Source organism: Hirundo rustica, chromosome 17, assembly GCF_015227805.2.
Source record: "Hirundo rustica isolate bHirRus1 chromosome 17, bHirRus1.pri.v3, whole genome shotgun sequence".
NCBI lineage: Eukaryota > Metazoa > Chordata > Aves > Passeriformes > Hirundinidae > Hirundo > Hirundo rustica.
The window spans coordinates 5,435,229-5,449,306 of NC_053466.1; the positions used below are offsets into that span (position 1 = coordinate 5,435,229).

General features: G+C 42.3%; 1 protein-coding gene across 3 annotated transcripts in view; it reads left to right on the plus strand.

Moving 5' to 3' along the window:
* ZNRF3 (zinc and ring finger 3) overlaps window positions 1-11,245 on the plus strand; it is a 64,623-nt gene extending 53,378 nt beyond the window's left edge. For 2 of the 3 annotated variants that reach the window (XM_040080557.2, XM_040080558.2), the window contains 6 exons: window positions 611-742; window positions 1,721-1,831; window positions 2,765-2,932; window positions 4,827-4,929; window positions 5,616-7,394; window positions 8,393-11,245. In XM_040080557.2, the coding sequence (XP_039936491.1) occupies window positions 611-742; window positions 1,721-1,831; window positions 2,765-2,932; window positions 4,827-4,929; window positions 5,616-7,394; window positions 8,393-8,436 (2,337 nt within the window). In that variant the 3' untranslated portion in view covers window positions 8,437-11,245. The remainder of the gene's footprint in view (window positions 1-610; window positions 743-1,720; window positions 1,832-2,764; window positions 2,933-4,826; window positions 4,930-5,615; window positions 7,395-8,392) is intronic. The other variant, XM_040080556.2, reaches the window with a different exon arrangement.
* Window positions 11,246-14,078: the final 2,833 nt, after the last annotated feature.

Sequence of the window (14,078 nt, forward strand, 5' to 3'; positions counted from 1 at the left end):
AATTTTCAGGGTGAATTATGTGGTCTACTCAAATGCTCTAGTCTTTGAGGCCTCTCACCCTGCAATCAATAGGTCTCATCATTGCTAGAACTCAAGTAATTTTGGATGAGTTTGTAGAGTTAAACATCAGAAATTACTGGCTTAACTTGATACAAGGAGCCTGAAAGACAGGACTCTGATATGCGATAGAAATTTCTTTAGCTTTCGGAACAATGTTGAAATTGAAAGATTGATAAAATGTAGCAGAGACAATTTTTTTGGAATATGCACATTTTTATTCTTCTTCATTGTGAGGTTTAACATTACATTATTAATATCTGCACTGATACATAATGCAGCTAAGTTAGAGCTGCTGTTCAGAAATAGCATTTTCTTGTCCTTAATCCTAGTTTTGGTCCATAAAAAAAAATAAGGCAGCGTAAGTCAAAAGTTTAATTCAGGTTTAATTCTGTGGCATACTTAACTAAAGGTCTGTGCTAGAAGAGAACAACCAGTGCTTGAAATCAATTGCACATTCATACTCCTTAACCATTCTCTGCACTGTCCAGAGGGAAGGTGGTTTTCCTGAAACACGCCTTTTGAGCAGACTACTTTCTTTTTGTTGTTCTAGCTGAACCAGGGCTCAGAGGACCCTCTGAAAAGACCAGTGGTGTATGTGAAAGGTGCTGATGCTGTCAAGCTAATGAACATAGTTAACAAGCAGAAAGTGGCCCGGGCCAGGATTCAGCATCGCCCCCCACGGGTGAGACTTTCAGATCCTTTCTCTGGGTATCACAGTGCTGCTGTTACTGCAGGCAGGGCTTGCTCTCTGCACTGAGGGTGAAGAGGTTCTGATGCTCCTTATGTGTGTTAATACACGTGAAATTCTGTTGACCTAAATAAACTGAGTACCTGCACTGTGGACGAGCAGCTGCACCTGGTGTAAGTATAGAATCCCCAGCGTGGCATCTGCTATCTTTCAGAAAGGATACTTTTGAGTATAGAAGTGGCTAAAAGAATTCACACGGTAGAAATTTTCCTTTTTCTTGATTAAGTAACTTAGTTATTGCGCACTCCTGATGGTTCAGTTTTGTAAGGTGGTTTGCCCTGTGTTAACTAATAATTCTGTGTAGTATTTTAAACATGGATTAATTATGAAATTATCTGATTAACTATGACAGTATCTGATACTTGTAATTGTGATATAAAATACTTTCTGTAGACTTTTTTTTCTAACATTCTCTACATATAGTTTACAGAAGAACAGAACTAGAGGTCATCCATGTCCCAGTTATCACTTTGGTTTGGTTTTATGGATTTGTTTTGTTTTGTTTTTTTTAATGGAATGCTTCTCTTAAGAAATGTATTTGAGAAGTGGGGCCACTTTTTTGAAAATACAGATGTTGATTTTCAGTCACTTACATGCATAAGCAACACAGTAAGATGTAAAAATTTGTTTTGGTGTGACTCACTCAGTTAAAAAAACCTGGATTTTGCAGTTCAGAGACTGCAAACCTGACATCTCATGATTGGCATTCTGTGTATTCCATTCACTTGCAGTGGCACATGAAACACAGGTTTTGTCTCATAAAATCCCAGTTAATGAATGGAACAATGTGTACTCTGACTTCTGCCATTCTGACTGTGTACATTTGGCCCCTGAGAAATTAAAAGAGAGAAATAACAGATTTGAATATGATCTAAAGCAAGGAAAAATAATAGCTTTCTTTTAACTTTTAAGCAACCCACCGAGTACTTTGATATGGGAATTTTCCTGGCCTTCTTTGTGGTTGTGTCTCTTGTTTGCCTCATTCTTCTCGTCAAGATCAAACTGAAACAGCGACGTAGTCAGGTAAGAGCAGTAGTGGGAATTCACCAAATGCTGAAATTTGGCTTCTCTTGCTTTGTGCTAAAATGTGCTCACACCTTTTGGAAATGCAGGACACTGACTTATAACAGCCACCTTGGTGGCTCTGTGGTTTTATCCATGTGTCTTTGGAAGAACTTGGGAATATCTTTAAAGGAGATTTACATTGACCCATGATGTTTGTTCAGTTAAATCCTGAAATGAAAACAGTACAGAAGCAGTTCACTTAGCCACTGGGAAGAAAGAACATTTCTGGTTGCTCACAGGCTATCAGTAGCACTGGTGTACTTCTAAATAAGTCCAGACTCTTGCTGCTGTATTGTGGAGAGGATTGAAAATAGATTGCAAATCTTTTCAATAGGATAAGATCTATTGAAATGGGAGGGGTTTTCAAGGTAAAAAGTTTGGTTAGGAGAAATTCCAGGTGACATACTTTGAGTTTGTCCTGGAGACAATGATACAGCTGATTTATAGCATTTCATTTTAATCCCCTTCTCAAGTATTGCTCCACGTAATATGGTGGTAACAGCGTATTGGGGCATTGCAATCATTACTGACATAAAAAAGTTCCTGGCCCAGTTTTTTATGTTGGCTTGAATAGTTGGTGCCTATCAGTTGAACAGTTGCAGTGTATTCCATTTGTCAGCACCTTCACCCAGTTCTAATTCAAAGTAGTTTATCATTCTCTCTTCTGCATGTGGCATACATTCTTTTCATGAGGCTTCTGATCTGAATTCCAATTAGCCTTCTCTTAGTTTAATTTAAGAAATTATACATCAGTTGGGGCTGACATGATCTGTGAGATATGTTATGGTGGTGTTTCTCTGCTACTGTACTCTAGTCCCTTACACAGCAGCATTGGCTTTTTTTTTTCCTTTTTTTCTTTTCTTTTTTTTTTTTTTTTTTCGTCTCATGTAGAATTCCATGAACAGGCTTGCAGTGCAAGCACTGGAGAAAATGGAGACCAGGAAGTTTAAGTCCAAAAGTAAGGGACACCGAGAAAGTAACTGTGGAGCACTGGATACACTCAGTAGCAGCTCCACCTCTGACTGTGCCATCTGCTTGGAGAAGTACATTGATGGGGAGGTAAAGGATGAAAGGTTTCTTCACCATGGGCTGGGAATGTAGGTGGTTTTAGCACTGTGGTACGTGGCTGGCTGTTGGGTACATTGTGTGCTGAGGTGGTGCCGCTCCTCAGTTTGATCACACTGAGCAGCCAACTTGGCCTCAGCTGCATCCTGCAGCTCTGAATTACCCATGCTGCAAAGTGAGAGGCGAGGGATCCCATTTGCAGGTCTCTACCTCCACTGTTGTTGCATTTCTGAAGAATGAGTCACAAAGAAGTCAGGGTTGCCTCTGCAGTTGGTTCTCTGGGTATTTTTGACAAGTCGTGCGTTAAGGTGATGATGCATGCAAGCTCTGTTGGGGGTAAGGAATATCCTCAGGGTTTTGCTTTTCAAGATTTGATGGCACCCTGTCTTAAAAATGTCAAGTACACAGCACTGCTGGGAAACCAGAGGAGGAGAAGGAAGAGAGTCAGAATGTTCAGGGACAGATTTTTGACTCCTCAGTCACTATCACTGTACTGATGTCAGGGCTTGGTGTCCATGACAGTTCTACCCAGAAGAAGCAATGAAAGGGTGAAATAGAAAATGGGCTCGTTAAAATAAATGAAATAGAGGCAGTCAATATTCACAGCTGTCAACTTGCATTAGAAAGATTATGTGAGGACATTTTGTTTTGAAATTATTCGTAAGAGTTATAACTTTTAAGGCAATAGAAAATACCAGCTGCATATTTGAGTACTACAAGGTGTGAATAGAAAGTTTAATGAAATTAGTTGATGGGAAATTATTCAGAGTAGCAAGGATGAAGGTTGACAAGGACTTCAAAAGGGCTGTACAAACTTGCTGAAGAGAAAATTCAGGCATGAACTTCAGCTTGAAGTGATAGACATAGGGAAGAGCTTCACATATATCAGGGATGGGTTGGGAGCTGAGCATTGCTATTCAGAACAAGGTCTTGATGCTTTAGATAGCTCTGTGAAAGCAAATTGGTGGCAGTTAAAAAGGCAAATCAGATACTAGAAATGACATGGGAAAGTCTAGAAAACTAACAGAAAACATAATTACACTACAGCATTAATTTAGTCATGTTCTCACTTTGAGTACTATGTACTTCTGACCTCACCTCACAAAAAATTCAGAATGGAAACAAAGGTGCCTTCAGGAAAGGGTAGTCACAAAATGATCAAATATTTTGAATGATTTCTGTAAAAAAAACCCAAATGATTGAGTGGAAAAGGACTCTTTAAACTCAGATTACTTGGGGACAGAGGGGAATACAAGTTGTGTGGTGTTTCTCCACCAGGAGGTAGTAGCCTTGTGGAACTCCTTGCCAAAGCATGTTAGAAATTGAAAACCTAAGCTCATGGGGAGACATGAGCAGTACTTGGAAGAAAGATTTATTGCAGGTTTCTGAGATAGCCATCAGGCTCAGGAAATCCTGTAAACTGATCATAGCTGAAGGATAAGAGCCCTGGGCAAGGGAAAAAGTATCATGTTCATTGTGTTAGTTTTGCTTTTACCTGAGTGTTTCCATTGTGAATAATTGTAGGAAAGGTACGTCATTACTCTTGATTTTCATTTTTTTTAAAGTTCATTTAATATATTAAGGAAAACTTTAGTGATGGCCTTTTTAAAGGTGTTGGGTCATAGGGACATACTACAAAAAGTGTCCTAAAGAAATGTCCTATATCTGCATGGAGGTCTGGGATGCCTGCAGGCTATTGTTTTAGAGACAGCTGAGCACTAGCTGCTGGGTTCTTGGCTGTCTTGATGCCATTTTTTTCCTTCTTAGCACTTCCAAGATTAGGAATTGCTCCATTTAGTAGCCAGGTTGAAAAAAGTAGGAACAAGCTGTGAAAAATTCCCTTGTTAGGAAGAAGTACTTTTTCATGGTCCTTCATCTGTTCCTGTAGGAACTGCGTGTCATTCCTTGCACTCACCGATTCCACAAGAAATGTGTGGATCCTTGGCTGCTGCAGCATCACACCTGCCCTCACTGCCGCCATAACATCATAGGTAAGTGCTGCCGCGTGGGTGCTCTGGTGTGTTGTTTATTTCAGACGGCTTAAAAGATGAAATAAAAACTGTTTGTGAATCTCCATGGAGCTCTCAGTCCTTATTGTAACACAGCCCTGGAAATAACTTAGCCCCAAACTTCGAGAGCAGCTGAGTGCCCCTGGCATAACTGTCGGGTGGAGATGATGCCCAGCTGAGGGCAGTGTTGTGCAGCCCTGAGTGCAAGGACTCAGGAAGAAGGAGGATATGTTTTCACTTGGGAATTACAAAGAAAACAGTGTATGGGCTTTTATTTTTCCATGGTGTTGTAACTTGGAACGTGGTTTCCCCTACTTGCCCTCTTCCCGGCTTTCATTTCCTCTGCCTTAAGAAAGTTTTCTGTCGCTGCACATTTGTGTAAAAATGTGTAAAGTGAAAATTTGAGCAATGACTTCCAGCCTCTCTCAGCCTCTGCAAGATGTAAGCAAAAGATTTTGTATATGTGAGAACAGTATCTGAAATAAATCCACTTCTTTTTCTTTTTAAGCAAATACCTTTGAGTGTTTCAAACTTTGCCAGACATGCTTTTGACTTTTATTTTGCTCTTACTTCCTTCTGTGTAAAAAATTGGTGCACAGTGTAATGACATGGAAAACAAAGCATCCTTCTTTCTCGCATTAAGTATATTCTCTTTTATTCCCTGCTAGTTCTACGTCTCCATTCTTATTTGTCTCATTCAGAACAGAAGAAGGGGAATGCAGCTCCAATCTGTCTGGAATCCATCAACCCAGCACGCAGCCGGCAGCAGAGGGTGATTCTGCCTGTCCATTACCCGGGCCGAGTGCACAGAGCGAGCCAGATAACAGCGTATCCCACTCGGACAAGCATGGACCCTCACGGAAACCCCATCACCTTACTGACGGTCGAGCGGCACGGTGATCAGAGCCTCTACCAAGCCCCGTCCCCAGCCTATATTCGCAGCTATCAGCCTATTCATTTGGACCACGCTTTAAACACACATCACTGTAGCCTGGAGCACAGGGCTTACTCTCCAGCTCACAACTTCCGAAGACCCAAGTTCGGTGGACGCAACTTTTCCAAAGCGGCGTGCTTTTCCCGATACGAGACCATGTATCAGCACTACTACTTCCAAGGCCTTAGTTACCCTGAGCAAGATGGACAGCTTCCAGCTGGCATTTCCTCAAAGGGTCCTTCCCGTGCCTTTCAGCCTGGTAGCAGCATGCTTTTCCCTCCCGTGGTACATGTAATGCCCTCGTCCCGCTTGGAGAGCGGCAGTACCTCCAGCTTTAGCTGCTATCACGGTCATCGTTCAGTGTGCAGCGGGTATTTGGCTGACTGCCCTGGGAGTGACAGCAGCAGCAGCAGTTCTGGTCAGTGCCACTGCTCCTCCAGCGATTCCATGGTTGACTGCACTGAGGTCAGTAACCAGGGGGTTTACGGGAGCTGCTCCACCTTCCGCAGCTCTTTGAGCAGTGACTATGACCCGTACGTTTACCGCAGTAGGAGCCCTTGCCGAGTGGGCGAGGTTGGCGGTGCAAACAGGGGTGCAATTGTGCTTTTGGAAGGCCCTCACCAGGACGAGCTTCCAGCTCACGGTCATGGTATGGTGGGTGCTGACTGCCGGCCTGTGCCAGCTTCTTCCTCAGGGGACCAACTGTCTAATTGCAGCATGGATATGAACTATAGCAGTAATTCCTCACTAGAGCACAGGGATCCAAATGGCACTACCTCAGAGGGAGGACCTGAGGCCGCTCCTGGTGCTGCCTTGGATGTTAAAAGGAACTGGAAGAATCCAGAGATAGCAGGGTCGATTTCGGAGCAGGCATGCGCGTGCTGCTTTGAATTCCAGCACTCTGCCCTGGAGCCTAGCAATGGGACAGCTGACTGTGGTGCACTCTTCCTTAGCTCTCCGCTGTGGGGGACACGTGGCCAAGGAATTGAACCACAGTCAGGGAACACCCCAGGCTTGTACAGTATTAACTCAGACCACTTACATAGGACAGATGGGGTAAAATATGAGGGGTTGCCCTGCTGCTTCTATGAAGAGAAGCAGGTAGCCTGTAGTAGCAACAGTGGCAGTGGAGGTGGTGGCTGCTATACAGAAGACTATGCAGTGAATGTGCAGTACACTCTTCCTGATGACACCTTGCCAAACTGCTGTAAGGGTGTATGTGATCTGGGCCAACGCATTCCCATAATTCCTGAAGACAGAGACTGTGAGCTGATTCTACCACCAGAGCACCAAGGGACCCACATAGGAGGCTGTAGCTCCTGGGATGGAACACCTGAGCTAGACACTTACCTGCACTGCCAAGGTATTGGAGAGGTACAGGTCGAGAGGGAGGTGTGCTATGAGGCAGCATCATTCCTGCGGCAGAACTACTCTCAGGAGGAAGAAACTGGAATGCCCTTTCCCAGTCCCACTCTGAACTCCCAGAAGCTTATGATGACCACAAAGGCTACAGGTAACATATGTGCTTTTTTTGATTACTTGCTACCTTTCTGTGTTAGGTACCTGCAGCCATAAAGGTTTTTCCATCCTTCATGTAAGAGCAGGTTATTGACTAACCATTCACCTCAAAGTATTATTCTCTGGTTACCTGTGCTCATTTGTTCATAGCCAGAGGAGAAGGAGATGATAGCTTGCTCATTAACCCTCTAAAAGCTTTCATGCTCATCCTTTGTGGGGAGGGGCCCCCATCAGAGTTCCCACAGCAAGGGACACTGTGCTAGTCATGGCAGCTGTGGTGAGTTGCCTAAGCAGGCAAGGCCACTGTGGGAGATGACAGACAAGCTGAAGGGTTTTTAAAGAAAAGGTGGAAATCTTGGAATTGCCATAGAAGAATATGTGGGAAAGTCTCTGCTGTGGACATAGACAAGGGGAAAAAAATAAATACTCACAGAAAGAGGGGGATATTTCTCACCTCCCTTGCCAGGGTTATTTTAAAGGGTGTTCATAGAATCACCAGGTAGCCTGGTTTGGAAGGGACCTCAGGCCATAATCTAGTCCAACTCCCTGCTCAAAGTAGAGCCAGCTCAGACCAAGTTTGTCAGATTAGACTGAATTTATCCAGTCAGGCTGGATAAACCTTCAGGGACACAGAGTACAGTCCCTTCCCTGTGGCTGTGCCTGGCTGCCATTATAGTTAAAAGATTTTCCTTATATCCAGTCTGAACATCTCATACTTCAACTTAACTTCCTTACCTCCTGTTCAGAATGCATGTCTGTGAAGACTGTGGTTTCATCACTGGGACAACCTCCACGTAGGTATTGCAGGGCTGCTAGGGATGCCTTTACTGCAGGCTGAACAGCCCAGATCCCTCAGCTTCACAGCAAGTGCTCCAGCCCTCTGAGCAACTTGGCTCTCTGTGACACTCCAGTCAGTGAGTGTCTTGTTCTGGGGGCCCAAAACTGTATGCAATATTCTAGATACAATGTTGCTTAGTTTTCTTTATCCTTCAGGTGCTGGATCTCATCCCTTGGAGAGAAGCCAAATCAGTGACTAGACCTGTCCAGATGATCCCAGATGGAGAAGCGGAGCTTATCAGAGACTCCAAATTCTCATGGACTTCATTTTTTTTAAGCTTTGACAAACACACAAAAGTGGTAATGTGGAGAAGTCCCTCCCCTACTTCCTCTGTGTTCACATCAGTTTGATTGTCTCCTTTGTCCCTCCTGCCTGAAGCCTTCAGGCCTTGATTTGTGTGCAAAGCCCATGTGGGACGTGGTGTGGAGCATTTCTGAGCTCTAGTGCCATTTCTATATTAATGACAAAGTGTTATTTATATTTTCTTTTTAGAAGTGACCTCTTGCTGAGAGGTAACAGTGTGTTAAATAAGCCAGGCTATGTGTAGATGCTGTTATCTCCTGCTTGAAGGAGTCCAGCCTTTGATAAGCTCAGGGCTACACCTGCCTTAGAAACCAGATAGCACCTTGAAATATAGTAATCCAGAGGGATACAGCTGCTGAATGGATGCTCAGATACTGACTAATCCCAGTAGCAAATCCTAGCAGCCAGCAAGTTACGTGAGCAATTTTGAGGGAGGTGAAGCATTGGACTGTCTCCTTTCTCCTCTTCCCTTCTCCCCCCCTTTCATGCTGCTCTGATGGTTTGGCTAGGAAGGTGTCCTGCCATTAGGATTACTTTCAACAGAGTGGGGGTAAGGAAACTGATAGCTCAGAATGTTCTCATCCTCACTTCCTGTATTTAAACTGTGGACCTCATTTTATCTCCTGACCAGTGAAGAATGCTGGGGACCTCTCCCTCAAGCAGATGCTCGAACAAAGTGCTTAGAAAAAGGGTATTATTACCTTCGTAGGTAATGAACTTTTCCTTCCATAGGAAGTATTTCAGGCACCTGTAGCCCCTGTTATGGCTGTGAGGAACGCTGGCATGTGCAGGAAAACAGAGCTTGCAGTGTGCTTGCAGCTTTGCTGGCTCATTTTGGAGACAGGGTTTCTTGTTTCCTTCCAGGCTGCAAGCATGCCTAAGGGAAGCAGTGCTTGTCACCTTTTGTGCGTGTGGACTTGGTTTGATCATTGTTTTCTTCTTTGCTGTGGTTGATGTAGCTTCCATAGATTGATCTGTTTTAAAGGTTTCTTGGGCCCAGCCAGTTGTGCTTCATTTTTGTCTTGTGTACAGAGTGCTCTCTGTACCCCATTAGCCTGGGCACATACTTTTGTTCTTGTTCTTGTCCTAGTGGGGATGTTTGTTATCGTGAGATAATGTATGTCGTCACTTCTGATAGCAATTGTTTCCTGTGGAAACAGCAGCTTCTGAGTAAGAGGCTACTATAGCATGGGTTAAATTGCCTGTCATGCTGCATGTGCCTGAGGACACAGTGTCATCCTGTGGTGTATTCACAGCAGGAATTCTTCTAAAGGGAAACTAAGTATTTAATGCCCACAGTGCCAGTCTTCTGACAAGATTTGTCCTAAGTTCAGTACACTTTGGAGATACTTCAAAGATGCAAAATAGAGATGAACACTTCATATTCTGCCAAAGCAATGTCCTTGACAGCACTGGGCTGGTTGTGAGACCCAGCAAAGCTAACTTGTATTCTCTGTAGTCCCAAATGAACTATTTTAAAAGACGGAAAGATCTAGGAAATAGCAAATATGTTTGTCTATTTCCTTTTGCTTTCATACCCAGTAAGTTAGGAAAAAAGCTCCACCTAAAGGAATTCACACTACATCTTTTCAATCAACAAGCACTAAAATTCAGCTGTTCAGAGAATTAATACAAGGCAATATCTGGGTGTAAGATTAAAAGAAAAATTTCAATAAACACATTTTCTGTGTATAAAACTTACTAAAAACTTATTCAGTCTCTGAATGACTGAAGTAAGTGGTATGTGTTGGGAGAACAAACTCTAAAGTTTTGTGGGGTTTGGAGGTTTTTTTTGGTTGGTTTTTTTTTTAAAATTTTTGAGTCTTACCCTCTCCTTCCTCCACTAAAAAAGAAATGCATTGTAGAAGCTATGGTATACTAGCTTGGTTATTCTGCTTGGTGTTTTGTGAGGCATTGTAAAGGCCACCTAAGATACATTGTACTCTGTAACTAAAACAGCATACTGTGGTAAAAGTGGTTCTTAAACAGATCTGGATATTCTGGCTCACGGTGATCCCGGATGTACTGGTCCCACACATCGTGGAAATCTCTGCTGGTACAAATCTCTGCAGGCCATACCACAGACACCCTCCACCTGCCTTCTGTCTGGGTCTGACATTTAACATAAAACTCTGTCCAGTGCAGACTCACAGGCTAGCTGGCCATGATAGATGGTTTTTATAACAAAATGCCTTTCTAATACTTACATGAACAGTTGTCGTTGTGTTTGGCTCATGAGGCACTATTTAAAATGTTTTTAATTAAAATTGTCTTATAGCACTTAAAATTGTTTTGTATAAAATTTGCTGTAAAGATTTTGTAATATGGTCAAAGGGCTCTTTCTCCTTCATTACCATTTTTAAAAATGTTTTAAAAGCTAGAAAGCATCTTGTATATATTCTGTATATGTATAGCAGCACATTTCATGTATGGAAATATGTTCTCAGAATATTTATTTACTAATATATTTATCTTAAGCCATGTCTTATGTTGAGAGTGTGTGACATTATTGTAATAATCATTGAAAATCACTAACACGAGGCCCTGTAAATACATGATAATTGCACACAAAGATTTTACAGTACTTGCCGACCAAAAATGATTTAAGAGAAGTGTAGTTACTTGCAGTTTTGTAAGAAAGTGTACAAATGTCTGTATTAAAAGAAAAAAAAAAAAAAGGCAAAACCACACAAAAAATACAGTTTTATTGCATATACATGTGGGAGTTGTTGTTCTTGTTTTGGGGGAAAGGACATAGGTAGCTGTTCTCCTCGAAGTATTATCCTAGATATACTGAGATGAACTCTAATAACATTTTTTCATTCTTTTAAAATAACAGGTGATATGTATATGTTACACAGCACAGCAGTTATTGGGGGGCAGTGGGGTGTAGGTGTCACACAAGCCCCTGAAGCCCCCAGGCACATGAGAAGTACCACATCTGCTAAAAGAAATCCTCATTTATGTTTGGAACCTGCTTTGTGGTAGAGGAACTTAACTCTTCTGTAATTTCAGGTAAAAGTAATTTATTGTCCTGAAATAAAATTGTTTTGAGAGAGCATGATACAGGTGGACACAACTGGGTAAATCATAGCTTGAATAGTCAAGCTAGATCCAGGTCCTTGCCCTGGATCCTGGAATCACTGGTCCTGCTTAAGTGAAAATCAATAATGTGGTACTTGTTTTGTCAGCAGAGAGCACAATTTCATCAGAGATGTTTCTGCAGACACCAGAAGAGGGGAGCCGGGGGTGTGTGGCTCTATGTGTGTCTGTACATGTGTATTTATGTATGTTATTGTGTATTCATTTCCCATCCAGTGATACACTCACAGAGCCTTTTCCAGGATTCTCCAGCTTCTTCCTTCTCCCCAAGATTTTCACCTCGTAATCCCCTGGACTTCTCCCTTCTCTCATCCATGTTCAAATGCACTGTAATTCAATCACCTCAGGATTCAGCCAAGAAATGAGCCTTGCTTCTGTCCAGCCCTCCTTGTTTCCTATGTGCTAACTCCGTGGGGGATGACAGACTGTTATTATTTTGTAGCATGAGGACCAGTTCCCATCCTGATCTCAGGTACGATGGAAAGCCTGGTCTGTGTGGGAAGACAGGCACAATAATGGGAGAGCAACAGGAGCAAGTGCTTCCCAATTAAAGTATGTGCCTCTTTTTTCACTCAATCAACAGAATCTTGGCAATGGCCAGTGATTACAGATATGCCTTTTATATGCAAATCAGTTAATGAAACGTGTTTTTACAACCATATGTGGGTGGCTGGTAACTCATGTGATGACAGGGCTGAATCTCGCTTCTTTCCCTCCCTCCACCCCTGTTTGCTGTTGCTGCTGGTGTTCTGTTTTCTTGTTCCCTGTTCTGAAGAACACTGCCAGGTGATTGTGCTTCTAAGAACAGGACATAGCACCACCCTCAGTGTCCCACAGAATCATCAGTGAGTCCATGAAAGACAGTGGTGGGCTGCAGGTTGAACTTCTGTGAGTGCTTAGCTCTCTGTGATATTCCGTCTAGTCTTTGTTGTGGTTTTTTAAAAATGACTAAATGTAAATATTTCTGTCCAAAATGAACATTTTGATATTTGGCAAGGGGGGAGGTTCTTTTTACTTTTCAGGTTTGATGTTTAAGGAATAAATTTGTGACAAAGTGAGAGTCCTGTGGGGCACCACAAACCTCCACAGAACCTCGATAGAGTAGAAAAAGACAAGCAGGAGCAGATTCTTCTTAATGGATTGTACATTATGGTAACACTTGGTGTTTCTGTAACACTATCTGCAATATTGTGTGCATCTGTCAAATCCTGTGACAGCTGTTAAGTACCGTTTGTTGTTACTTGGGTAGTGTGAAGAGAAAAATGCCCTTAAAAGGATGGCCAAGTTCATACCCTGTGGAGCCAGCTTGGCCTAATTCTCCGGCCAGGGAGACAATAGCATTACCTGAAACCAGATATTTTATCTTGCAGTGAAAGCACCGTGTTCCTGTGACTTAAATTCTTCATAGAAAAGTGTCTCTTTCAGAATAAAGAACACGTTTCCCTCGTGGGGAATGAAACTGTGGCTTAGGAAACAACCAAGAAGGAAGAAGGGAACAGTGCCCAGAAAAGAACCAAAGTGCCGGAGTTTTATAACCAGAATGGCAAGAAAGGAGAGCAGGGTAACCTCTGCTGTGTAAGGGGAGGCTGGTCCCCTATGACAACTGTGTTTCTAAAAGAAAAAAGAGTCTTCACGTGAAAAGCCGGAGACAGTTTTGGGCATTGTCACTGTTTTTCTGGTGTTTAAGAAACCTTCAGCAACATTTTATGTAAACTGTAGCATTATTTTGGCCAGGAGGAATTAATTAGAGAAAAGATGAATCTTGCAAGAAAGTGGAAACAGCATTACACGTTGCTGCAATTTGCAAAGCAAACACTGAAAGAATTGTTCCTTCTAAAAGTCTGAAAACACGTAAACTGAAAACTTTCAATTTGCTTTTACCTCAGAAATTGTCTTAGAGCAGAATCCTACTTTATATATTAAGTAATCATTCTCAGCTCTAGTAGTCTCTTCTAACATGTATAACAGGCAGTGCTGTTGTAATCTGCTGGTGAACTGCAGCAGTTTCTAACTCCTTTATTTCATGTTTGTATACACTTTAGTCATCCTAACTGAACTTGTCCTGCACAAATATACTGTGTTTATTTTTCATAATTATTATTTACAACCATTTGCTGAATGCAGAGTGAACAGTTACAAACACAGCACATACTTCAGCTGCGGGTCATCTCAAGTTTGATTTATTCTGGTTTCTTGACAGCCTTATGTGGTTCATGTGATAGCTTTTGGATTTTTGGTAGCAAAGTGTCTTTAGACTGAAGTTCACGATGCCAAATTTCATCCCAAAGCACAGGTGCTCCGTAAATTTGAGAGTATGAGTGGTGTGAAATATTTGTGTAGTGGGGATGTGTTGTTACGAAAAAATTGGCACGGTCTGAAGGCAATTGTATTTTTCACTCTCAAGGTAGCAGAATTGTCCATAAATGTCCAGGACAA